At 41.2% G+C, this 12,514-nt stretch overlaps 1 protein-coding gene across 8 annotated transcripts in view; it reads left to right on the forward strand.

Annotated features, from left to right (window-relative positions):
- Positions 1–12,514, forward strand: part of LOC129161194 (oocyte zinc finger protein XlCOF6-like) — a 92,104-nt gene that overhangs the window by 78,719 nt on the left and 871 nt on the right. For 6 of the 8 annotated variants that reach the window (XM_070542914.1, XM_070542917.1, XM_070542913.1 and 3 more), the window contains one exon: positions 7,336–10,235. In XM_070542914.1, the coding sequence (XP_070399015.1) occupies positions 7,336–9,044 (1,709 nt within the window). In that variant the 3' untranslated portion in view covers positions 9,045–10,235. Of the gene's footprint in view, positions 1–29; positions 3,605–7,335; positions 10,236–11,468; positions 11,656–12,514 lie in introns of those variants that run through there. The other 2 variants (XM_070542920.1, XM_070542919.1) reach the window with 2 other exon arrangements.

The following is a 12,514-nucleotide window of genomic DNA, read 5'->3' on the forward strand; positions in this document are numbered from 1 at the left end:
TTCACAAGTGGTCTCTCCAGAGACACGTGAGGGAGACGAGTCATCCAGCAGTCAGGTCTTCAGGCTGTTTGGTTCATAAGAAATGTGTTAGAGTGAAGCAACATGTAGACTCGTGCAGGAAAGTCCAGAAGAAACTTAAATAATTTAGTCATGATGACTGGAGAAAGGTTTACTACAAATGTAAACAAACAAATCACATGAGAGTCCACACATAGCAGCTGCTGTTCCAGAGTATGGGCCAGCCTCATCCCACCCATACTCTGCTTCTGGCCGCTAACAAGATGGCGCCTGTGTTTGGAATAGCCACAGGTCCGTTTCCACATTCCCGCCTGGCCACGGGGCAGCGCCGTGTCTCCGTCCATGTTTCCTCGGGTCTGTTTATCCTGGTTCTTCAGTGGTTTCCCTTCCTGTTCCCTCCATGAGTGGACTTTACACACCGTGGATCTGACCTGCTAACTCCAGCTGTTTCTGCTTCTGGCAGGATCCTGGTGTAGGTACCCAGGGAGTCCAGATGCTGCAGGATGAAGTGTAGAGCCATGCTGATGGTGTAACGTGATGGAAGTGGTTACTTTTACTGATTGATCAATAAGATGTGATATTCCATCTAATTATAAATGATCAATCTTATTGGTCTTTGAATATTTGATTTAATACGACCTTAGGAACACACACTTCATATCAATTCAGACAGATTCAAGAATATAGTTTATAAGAATGAGTTTAATTCTATATTTCTAAACTAATGATTACATGACTGTTAGGGATTGTATCAATAACCCAATACCTGCAGCTGGAGAGAGAGGAGAGACAACAAGCAGACAAGTCACCAAACTGCAATCAGGGGCAGAAGCTCAAGGCAACTGCCCCGAGTTTCTGCCCTCAGAGTTTATTTATAACAAGGATAAGACTGTGTGTGTGTGTGTGTGTGTGTGTGGGGGGGGGGGGGGGAATTCTTTCAGGCATAGAATAATACATTCAGTTAATAATAAACATAACATTTCCATAACATAATCCCTCCTGTTTATCCGAATAGGATAGCCAAACAAAAAGAAAACAACAACACAAAGAACTAATTAAGTAAAATAATAAAATAAAGAACAAATAAAATAATAAAACACGATAAGGCAAACACAACTGACAATAACATCAAACAGCAGTTTACAGAGATACAAGTGAGATCATGGAAATCAGTTAAATCAACACCATCATAAACTAAAGAAGAGCTATTTCATACATCTTGAAGTGAATTTACTGTGATGCAACAATTCTACAATTTAGAGCAGTTCCTGTAAAGAGATTGGGAAGGATTAGCAAAACCATATAATATACAGAAAACATCAGTAGAGTTTATTGTGTAACAATGTGTAATTACATCTTACGTATGAACTATAAAATGTGAGATTCCATAAAAATATGAAATATCAATCTGATGGATCCTTGAATATTTTTAACCAGAAGATTAGAACTTTTTATTGCAGAGATTATTTACCACTTCGTGTTAACTCAGAGACGAGAGAAAGAGTCAGGTTTAAAAGTTTAAGAAGATTTATTTCTACACAATTTAAACAAGACTAACTAACTCTAAACACTGATAATGATGAATCTAGGTGTGAATGAGACGTGAGATGGATGGTGTGTGCGTGAGTGATGTTGTAATCAGAACTCTCGTATCCGGAGAGGCAAGTTCTGAGTGGGAATGATGTTCCGCTCTAAACTATAGTGGGAGTTTCAGAACCACATGCAAACGCCATCCTGTCGGTCTACGTACCCCACGAGAACCTCCGTTGTAGGTCCAGAATGTCAATGGAACCAAAGCTCGTAGAAACAACCGTGGTGCGACCAGACTGTCCTCGAAATGTCCTCAGGTCACGACAGGTTATTATAGGCATCAGCGAGACCCTGAAGGGGTCGGTGAGTTCAGCTTTTATTCTGAAGGAACTGTTGCGTTCAGGTGGTAACGTGCAACAGATTTTATCCAGCTTGTCAAGGTTCGACGTTTAAAAAGTTACAGGTGGCCGGCCCGAACTCTAGAACATGTGAACTGAACTAAAGATGGCGTGGGAAATTGTTTTATTAATCTGGATGTTTTGATTTACGGTTCGAAACAGAATTTGACAGCAAAAGGGGCTTGTACAAACACCACAGAAAACTATGCCACGCGTCAGAAAGCGAAGGTTCTGATTGGTGAGACTAAAGGAAATGTGTCATGTGATTTAATATTTACACTGTGTCACGTGTCTAGTGGAAGCTGTGCCAAAATTATAATTACTACTGATTACAGGATTATAATTCAAGTAATAACATTGTCATTTCACACAATGATTGAACATCTGATTTCATATTATAATTGGTAATAACAAATGTTGTTTGATTATATTTATTAAGAGTTTTTTGTCCTGAGCTGTAGAGGGAGGCAAGCAACTGATAAGAAGCAAGTCTGAAAGCCTTGGCCCAATCTGTTCCCGCCAGATTAGGCTGTTTGAGGGAGACCGGATGTCTCCTTCCTTGAGCAGACGCAGGGCATGACCTCAGGTCAGAATACAGGTCATTTCATTACGCTACAATTGAAACATCAGATGAATTTAAAGCTACAGGTCGCACACGACTGTGTCTGTGAATGAGGAACAGGTAGTATCAATTTATGCAGCTCTAACTATGGCAGAAGCTGAGGCAAACCTGGGGTCTCATTTATCAAACATTGCGTAGAATCCTTACTAAAACCGTACTTAAGAAACCCGTAAACCGCCAGCGTGAATAACAGTCTTAGCACGTACCATTATCACTAAAGGAGGCAGAGGAGTAACTAAACATCTGACACAGAGAGCTCGAAATAGGAGACGGAGAAGCAGAGACAGAAGTAGCCATAGCCGTGCTGAGGCTAAGCTAACTGGACGAGCAAACTGTTTAACACCAAATAAACTGCGTGCAAACTCAAATGGTTCCCTAAAAGCTAGGTGGAACAACAGAAAACTTTCTCCAGCTCAACCAGGTTTTGAGGCTCAGAGAGAGAAAATTTTGGATGTTTCGCGGCCGTTTCCTAACGCTTTGACTTGCAGTGAAAAGAAAGGTTTGCTTTCTACACCTCGGATTTCACCTACAACAGCAGCGCTGTCACATCCAGTTCTCAGATGACTTGGCTGTGTGTCGGTAGGGAATGACCTGAAGTACAGGTCAGTCATCGTAGACTTTATTGACTGGTGTTTGCTTGAACACCAGTAAGACAAAGGAGATGGTGATTGACTTCCAGAGAAACACTACTCCTCAGTCACCAGTAAACATCCAGGATGCAGACATTTAGGTGGTGAATACCTTTAAGTACCGGGGTGTTCACCTGAGCAGTAAACTAAACTGGTCCAACAACACAGATGCTCTGTATAAGAAGGGCCAAAGCCGCCCCCTCGTCCTGAGGAGGCTGAGGTTCTTCAAAGTTAATTCCCAGCTGCCAACTACATTCAGTAGAGGAGATGTGTGAAAGGAGGATGATGGTGAAGATGACCTCCATCTTAAAAAACCTCTCACCCACTGCATTCCACTGTGGAGGCATTGGACAGCTCCTTCAGTGGCAGACTGAGACATCCAAGATGCAAAACAGACCGCTACATAGGTCGTTCACCCCCTCTGCAGTAAACGTGTATAATGGCTCTGTTACACAAAGACATCAATGCAATATTCAGAATGTGTTCAATACTTGTGCACTGATGTACATTAGTATGTCAGTGTCCTTTATGATGCATACTTCTGGAAACCCAAGTTTTTAGTTTATTCATTGATTTTAGTGGTTGAAGGTTACAATAATAGCTTGTTTTTCTGCTTCTTTTTCTCTAAGTTTATGTTCTGTTGTAAGGAGTGATTTTCCCCACTGTGGGAATAATAATCTATTCTATTCTATTCAAGCGGCTCTGACGGTGCTGCGGGCGGTTTGAACATCTTTGTTAAAAAATATCTGTGTTTGTTATCCAATTCCATTATTTGGTTCTTTTTTGAACACAGATATGTTTTTCAGAAATTTCAGAGATTTGGATTAATAAATACCAGGAAATTTTACAGGTACGCATTGTACCACAGAAAAAAGTCCCAGTATGGTGAAAGGTCAAAATTAGAAGTGGTGTCAGGTAATTTGATTCATCAGGTAAAATCAGAACCGCCTGGGAGCATGAATTAGGTCTCGAACTGTGTGAATCATGGTGGGATAAGGTGAATCTTATCATGCGTTCAAGTACACCATGTGCTAGGCTACAGCTTATACAATTTAAAGTGATGGAGTCCATTTCTCAAAATCCCGTTTATCTAAAAAGTTTCCTTCAATTATAGATCAATGTGACAGATGTCACACCTCCCCTTGCAATCTTAGCCATAAGTTTTTTTTTCTGTCCAAGTTTGAACAAGTTTTGGAGTGATTTCTTTTCTGTACTTTCGGGGGTGTAACGTGAGGAAATATGGGTTTTCTGTGCAAAGGTTATACTTTGACTCGGCTGGGTCAAGAGCTGGGTCGCTGAGAACTTTCACCCACAGATTAAGACCGGAACGCCAGCAAGTCTGGGAGAAACCATAACATCTGAACACCTGCAGTGCCAGAAGATGTGTTCCCATGGAAGCTAGTCATAATAGAGTCTTACGCTTCCTTTGTTTATTAATGCTAAATAATCATTTTACCATTTTACTCATTATAAATGTGTTTTAATCAAATGAATGATTATTATGCTTTGGGTAATCATAACTATAATGAATCCATACTTAATTAAATAATGTTTGAAGATGTTTTAGTGGTGACCTTCACACACTCAAAACACTCACTCAAACACGCACACACACACACAAACTCTCACAGTAAACTCCAAAACACATTTGCTCTGACGCACGTTTGCTTTGAGAAGAGAACTGGGTTTGGTAAGTTTCTGTCTTATGATTCAGTTCGAGTTTGTCAACGAGAGAGTTTGGACGTGTTGAACACGCACCCGGGGAAGGGAGCCTGCGGCTCCTGTCCCCCCCCACGCTGTTCCTGCCGAGCCAGACAGGACAGCCACCTGTTTCTTCCTGAAGCAAAATCAGATACACACATGCATTCACCTCACCTTATTCTCAATTTTCACTACATTTTGCACACACGCATCCATAATCACATCACATCACTCTCAATCTTCAGCACCTCCAACACAAGGTCTATTTGAGCAAGTTTACAACATCAACTGTTAAAGATTGTTCAACAAAGTTGCCAATGTTGATTGTTGTTTCCTCTGCTTGTTATTTCAAAATCATTAGTTTAATTTGAAGAATTAAATCTTTTAACTTTCAAACTTGTCTCTTCATTGAACTGAAACACAGACCCACGGATATGATCGACAGTTTATCGATGAAAACAACCTTTGAGTCTTCTTAAAACTATAAAATATGTAGGATGGTTCCTCTTTCATAAAAGAGCATAAACCATTACTCTACATAATTAAAAGAGCCTAATCAGGTTCACTACAGGGGTTTTTGGAATACAAATCCGAGAGGACGCTTTAATAGCCATTTTTGGAGTTCCAAAGACGCCTCATAATATAACTCCCCAGCAAAATGAGATCTTGGCCTTTTGCTCCCTTCTTGCTAGACGGTGTATTTTACTTCTTTGGAAATCTCCCACGCCTCCATCTGCATTGCAATGGCTTAACACTGTCCGGACATTCTTGAAGGTGGAGAAGATCTCACTCACAGTGAAAGGTAGTTCTGCAAAATTTATCCACAAGTGGACACCCTTTCTGGAATATCTCAAATATTTTCCTTAGTGCGAAGCAATTTACCCATCCTGCGACTATATTGAAAAGAGTCTGACACTTATTCCTTTTTTTTAGGTAGACATTGGATTTTAGCACCCCCCTTCCCCCTTGTATTTATTAATTTATTTTTCAATTTTGTTTATTTATGTATTTATTTACTATTCTTAACGTTGTTTCTTCAATATTATGTTCTTCTGTTGGTATGATTTTTTTAAATTTCTCTTAAAGTTAAAAAGATTGGAAAAGAAATGTTTGAGAAAATATGTCATGTAAGATGCATACAATACAATGTATATAAGTTTATATGTGCTCTTGATAAACAAAAAAAAAAGAAGTGCTGTCAGGTGATGATGATCAGATTATCAAATCCTGGCAGCCATTGTTTCTTCTTACTCACTCAAACCCACCCTGCATACTCATCATTGCGCAATGTGCACTTCGTGTTAACGCAAATGGCTCTAAAAGACCACCTTAAACTGGTTCCTCCAAAATGGTCACTTATGGTGCTTTCTCATCTGGGCCAGCATGGACCAGACTGGGTAGTTTTTAAAGTGTCCATATCTAGGTAGTCTTGTAATTTTCTGCACTAATTTTCGGTCCACATACCAAGGAGGTCTGCTTTGGGCTGAACAGGTCCAACACACCCATTACCAACTGATTGGCCGGTTCAAAAACATGCCTACCATTAGTGGGAGCCTTCGATTGGTGGATTGAACCAAGCAGCGGGACCTTCTTGCATGCGCAATTCATTATCATGGATACTGTTTAGTCAATGTCGCCTCTGACTGAAGCGGCGTCGCTCCTCACTGCTGTGAGGAGCACACACACACAGAAACACACAAAGAGATTTAAGCTGCACAGCCATTGTTTACGGGAGTCACCGCTGACTTTCTCTGTGCTTTATTTGGCCCAGCCCACTAGCTAGGAGATTTCCCCGTTCATGAGAAGTGTGTGTGAACAAAACCTACTGGTGCAGGACCCGGACAAATGCCGCACAGTCCAATCCGTGCTTGCCCACATGTGAAAGTGCCAATACAGGCCCGATTAGTCACATGACGGATTGTTCATTTAGAAATGAAGCATGTCATGGCTGACGGCAGTCACTGAGGGGGCCAGGGTAATGGCAGGCCATTTCCCAGTTCTCTCAATTACCAGTCTGGTTAAGTAACTACTGTTGCTGTATTCCCAACTCTAACCTCAACTAAAAGTTAATTCACACCATACCTCTAAAATCAAATTAGGTTTTTATTCACTGTGATAACGTAGCAAATGTCCTCACAATTTTAATATGTCCCCATGTTAGAGGTGAAAAATGTGTCCTCACAGCAGATGTAAGACGCACACGCACGCACACACTCACACACAATATCACCAGGCTATAAGGGCAAACTTTCTAGTCAGTATGCAGCTCATTGAGTTTTCATGTCCTGGTCCAGTGTGCAGGGAACAAAGGTCTTTTTATAATAGGTGTTATTATGCGTCTTTTACTTGGCCGTTTGTTCAGGGCTCCTGTTATATGTTTGAAAACACAGTTAAGGCAGTCAGTAATTCACATCATGTGTTTCTGTGTTTCCTACAGCTTTTCAACAGGTGGTGCTGGTTAAAGAAGAAGCTCTAGAAGAACATAGCACTGGTGTCAACCAGCAGGACTTAGATTTTCTCCACATAAAGGAGGAAATGGAGAAACTCTGGCCCAGTATGGAAGGGGCACATCTCCATTTGAAGGAGGAGACTGATGCTACCAGGTTTCCATTCACTGTTGCTTCTATAAAGAGTGAGGATGATAAAGAGAAGCCTCTGTTCTCACAGCTTCATCAGAAGCAAATAGAAGACAGAGATGTTTCAACCAGCAGCTCAGCTGACCAGACGACAGCAGAAACTGGTGGACTAGAAACTAGCCGGAACCCAGATCTGTACCCTCATGAACAGACTCCTGATTATTCAGAGACTGACATTGTAGATGATGATGATGATGATGATGATGATGATGCAACTCTAGACTCTGAGCTGTCAGACTCTGGGTCTGAAACTGGAGACCGAGACAAAGAATGGAAAGAGAACAGGTGCTCTGAGTCAGATTTTAGGACTGTCAACAAATTCTTTAGTCATAGGACACTTTTAAACAGTCACATGAGAGTCCACACAGGACAGAAGCCTTTTGCTTGTGAGCTCTGTGGTAATAGATTTAGTGAAAAGGGAAGTTTAAACAGACACATGAGAGTCCACACTGGACAGAAGCCTTTTGCTTGTGAACTTTGTGGAGTGAAATTTAGCCAAAAGACACATTTAAACAGTCACATGAGAGCCCACACAGGTGAGAAACCCTTTGCTTGTGAGCTCTGTGGAACGAAATTTAGCCACAAGACACATTTAAACAGTCACATGAGAGTCCACACAGGTGAGAAACCCTTTGCTTGTGAGCTCTGTGTAAAAAGATTTAGCCGAAAGACACATTTAAACACACACATGAGAGTCCACACAGGAGAGAAGCCTTTCACCTGTCAGCTCTGTGGGAAAAGATTTAGTGAAAAGTCAGCTTTAAACAAGCACATGAGAGTCCACACAGGAGAGAAGCCTTTCGCCTGTGAGCTCTGTGGTAATAGATTTAGTGAAAAGGGAAGTTTAAACACACACATGACAGTCCACACTGGACAGAAGCCTTTTGCTTGTGAGCTCTGTGGACAAAGATTTAGCCAAAGGACTACTTTAAACATTCACATGAGAGTCCACACTGGACAGAAGCCTTTTGCTTGTGAGCTCTGTGGACAAAGATTTAGCCAAAAGACAGCTTTAAACATTCACATTAGAGTCCACACAGGAGAGAAGCCTTTCACCTGTGAGCTCTGTGGACAAAGATTTAGCCGAAAGACAGCTTTAAACATTCACATGAGAGTCCACACAGGAGAGAAGCCTTTCGCCTGTGAGCTCTGTGGACAAAGATTTAGCCGAAAGACAGCTTTAAACACACACATGACAGTCCACACTGGACAGAAGCCTTTTGCTTGTGAGCTCTGTGGACAACGATTTAGCCAAAAGACAAATTTAAACAAACACATGAGAGTCCACACTGGACAGAAGCCTTTTGCTTGTGAGCTCTGTGGACAAAGATTTAGCCAAAATACAAATTTAAACAAACACATGAGAGTCCACACTGGACAGAAGCCTTTTGCTTGTGAGCTCTGTGGAACGAAATTTAGCCAAAAGAAAACTTTAAACAGTCACATGAGAGTCCACACAGGAGAGAAGCATTTCACCTGTGAGCTCAGTGGTAATAGATTTAGTGAATAGGGAAGTTTAAACACACACATCACAGTCCACACTGGACAGAAGCCTTTTGCTTGTGAGCTCTGTGGACAACGATCTAGCCAAAAGACAAATTTAAACAACCACATGAGAGGCCACACAGGAGAGAAACCCTTTGCTTGTGAGCTCTGTATAAAAAGATTTAGCCGAAAGACACATTTAAACAGACACATGAGAGTTCACACTGGCTTTTCGCCTCTGAGTTCGGTGGAAAAGATTTACCCAAAAGATCAGTTTAAACGGTCACAAAAGAGTCCATAAAGGACAGAAGCCTTTTGCTTGTGAGCTCTGTGGACGAAGATTTCGCTGAAAGAAAACTTTGAACAATCATCTAAGCATCCACTAGGGCTGAACGATCTATTGCAGGGGTCTCCAACCTTTTTTGGCCCGTGGGCTACTTTTACACAATGAAGTACAGCAGAGTTACTGCCATATGATTTATTTACATTGATACTTTCCATGTGTGAATGTGCTTATGTTAAACATGCTATACTTACTATATTAACATACACTGTACTCACAAGTTGATTTCTCTGTATTTCAGTACATCAGTATATATATTTTTTAAAGTATAAAACCTAGTGACATTCTGAAAAACAAATTGAACAAAACATATTTAGTTTTTTAAACTAGTCAGATACTTTCAGATAATGAATAACAAATCTACTTCATGTGAATGATTTGAACTTTTTTTAGAAGGTTAGTAACATAAGTTTTTAAGCACACAGGAACAGCTAACCTGTAAAGCTGATGCTATTTTAAATAAAGTACAAGCTAAATGTGATGAAAACACAAAAGTCTAAATAGTCTGAATTGAAGTAAAAAAAAAGTAAAATCAGAAATAAGACTTGTTCCTGCTTTCCTGATTTATTGAATAATTTTTATGGGTTTTTTTGGTCATGAAAGTTAAGTTTTGCTGCGTTTATTGCTGACAATATGAAGGTTGGAGGTTCATCCTTTTTTTCTGCATCTTGTAGGTTTTTTTCTCTGTAGGTCTGAATGCTGTGCGTTACACAGAGCAGAGAGACAGAGAGCAAGAGACCAGAACCAAAAGAAATGATCACATCACACCAATCTTAAAATATTTACATTGGCATTCAGTAACTTACAGGATCTATTTCTGTTACAAGCCATCTTCCCAAACTAGCTGACTCTTTAATAAACACTACGTCTCAGGGTTGACTTGTACTTCTATTTATGCGTGAGCGTGATTATCCAGTTGACCTGCACACTAATATGAGCGGATCAGCGATCATCATTAACCTAGGTTTAGATCCTGGCACACACACTTCTAGCAGCTCAAAGGAAGACTCTGTTCAAACCTAAACACACCTTAGTCACCTGCAGCTTATGTAGTGCTCAGGTTAATGACTCTAAACTGTGTTATGAACCTCTTGGAGTGGGATTAAAAGTAACCTCACCTTTCTGCGGTTACGCGACACCAAGGAGACCCCAGGCAGGAGATCCGTTTTAAAGCTCATAAGAAGGAAAAAAAAAATTATTTTATATGATGAAGTAAAAAAATATTCCAAATTCCTGACGCAGCGGGTCAAAAACACTGAACAGGTACAGACTCCGAACAACAACCAACAACTCCCCAAGAACTCCCGAACCAACTGGGCCCCCCTCTTTTATTGCTTCACAACACCCTCCTTCTGGCCCCTCTTCATCTCCATGACAACTCCCGCCTCGGAAGCGCTCTGCCAGCCTCTTGACTCCTTCCAGACAGTTCTTCTGGTATCATCTCCCTTCTTCTTTGTGGGTCATCAGTCAGATGGAGGGGGGGGGGGGGGGGGGGGGGGGGGGGGCATACTCCCCTCCTTCCTCTTCTCCAACTCAGAGATCTGCTCAAGTCAACCATAAACAATTTCCTGACATGAGTGTCCCTGAAACTCTTATCACATCCTGGACTACTCCCATAAAAGTCAGTAAAAGGCTAAAACTACAACATATATTTGCCATGAATAGCAGATTAGTGAAACACACTCATTATTTACGACATCAGGAGATCAGGAGTCAATTCACGCACACACATTTTACACAGACCTTTTTGTGAACCCTGCAGCCTGGTTTCATTAACACACAGATTGAGATGTAATTCAGAACTGCCTTTATAGTACAAAACAGGTCTGGAGAAATCAAAAATCTTTGTTCAACAATTTCAAAGACCTTTTATTTACTTTTAAATCATTAAATGGCCAACGACCTCTGTATATAGAGCTCCGGATGTCACGTGACTCTCAGAGAGTAGACGCCATGTTGGCAGGCAATAAGTGTAAACAAAATGAACGGGATCAGCTTGGATTTTACTTTGTCGGAGTTTACTTCACACTTTAAAACAGAAGAAATCGTTTTATATAGTCAGAAATTAAATAGACTAAACATCTCCGACCCTTACTCTGCCCCTAGGATACTTTTTAAAAACGCCAGAAGCTGTCGGAGCGGCCCTGGCCAGGAAACATCTTGGGATTCCCCCGGAGGAGCTGGCCCAAGTGGCTGGGGAGAGGGAAGTCTGGGCCTCTCGACTCGACTGCCCCCGCAACCCGACTCCAGATAAGCGGATGATAATGGATGGACAAATAACATAGATTTACATGTAAGTAGTTTAAATAGAGTGCTGTGCTGTTTGAATGTATAAACTGAACGCCAAGAAAAATCACTAGTTTGATTTTTTTTTCCGTGAATAAAATAAATATGTCAGGCAGGAGCGTCTCAGGATCTGTCTGAGATCCGTCTCGGTGAGACAGATAATAGCAATCCAAAGTGCTTTTTATGTGTGATCTGACAATTGGTCAACCATTGCTTAAAAATTAAATGCAGCTTAGCCGGTTAATTGCTGTAATCATAAGACATGTAAACGGCAGCACGCAGAACTCACGAGGCAACGTTTTACGTGATGTTTACTTGTTGCTATGAGTAATAAGACAGAAAAAGCCACACCAAAATAAGTTTAGGAAGCCCACTAAGAATCGTAATAAAAGTATTTAAAATAAATACCATACACAGATGAGGACACGTTGGTTTAAGTACCTGATATGAAGTGGTCGCTGCATAAGTGAAAACCTTTACTCTCGGGATCCCACAGCTTCATTTCAGCCCGGTCACTAGTGCGTTTTATTACAATGGTCCAACGTTTACGGCTCTCCAGATCTTGGGGAATCCTGTAGATGAATCATTCCTTATGTCGTCCGCGTCTGTTCTGGCATCCTGGGGCACAACAGGAATCTACCATATTTCCCGTTTGAGTTTTCTGACGATAACAAATAGTCCAGCTGCGGACTTCTGCCTGCCAATATGGCGCCGTTTCGATTGCCGGGAGATGTGACGTCAACTCCCGGAGCTCTATAGCAGAGATGTTTGAAACGTATCACCCTTCAAAATCACTTAGGTCAGCAGATAAATCCCAACTAGTACAACCCAGAGCCCGCACCAAGCACGGAGAGGCTGCCTTTAGC

The sequence above is a fragment of the Nothobranchius furzeri genome, chromosome 12 (genome assembly GCF_043380555.1).
Source record: "Nothobranchius furzeri strain GRZ-AD chromosome 12, NfurGRZ-RIMD1, whole genome shotgun sequence".
Taxonomy (NCBI): Eukaryota; Metazoa; Chordata; class Actinopteri; order Cyprinodontiformes; family Nothobranchiidae; genus Nothobranchius; species Nothobranchius furzeri.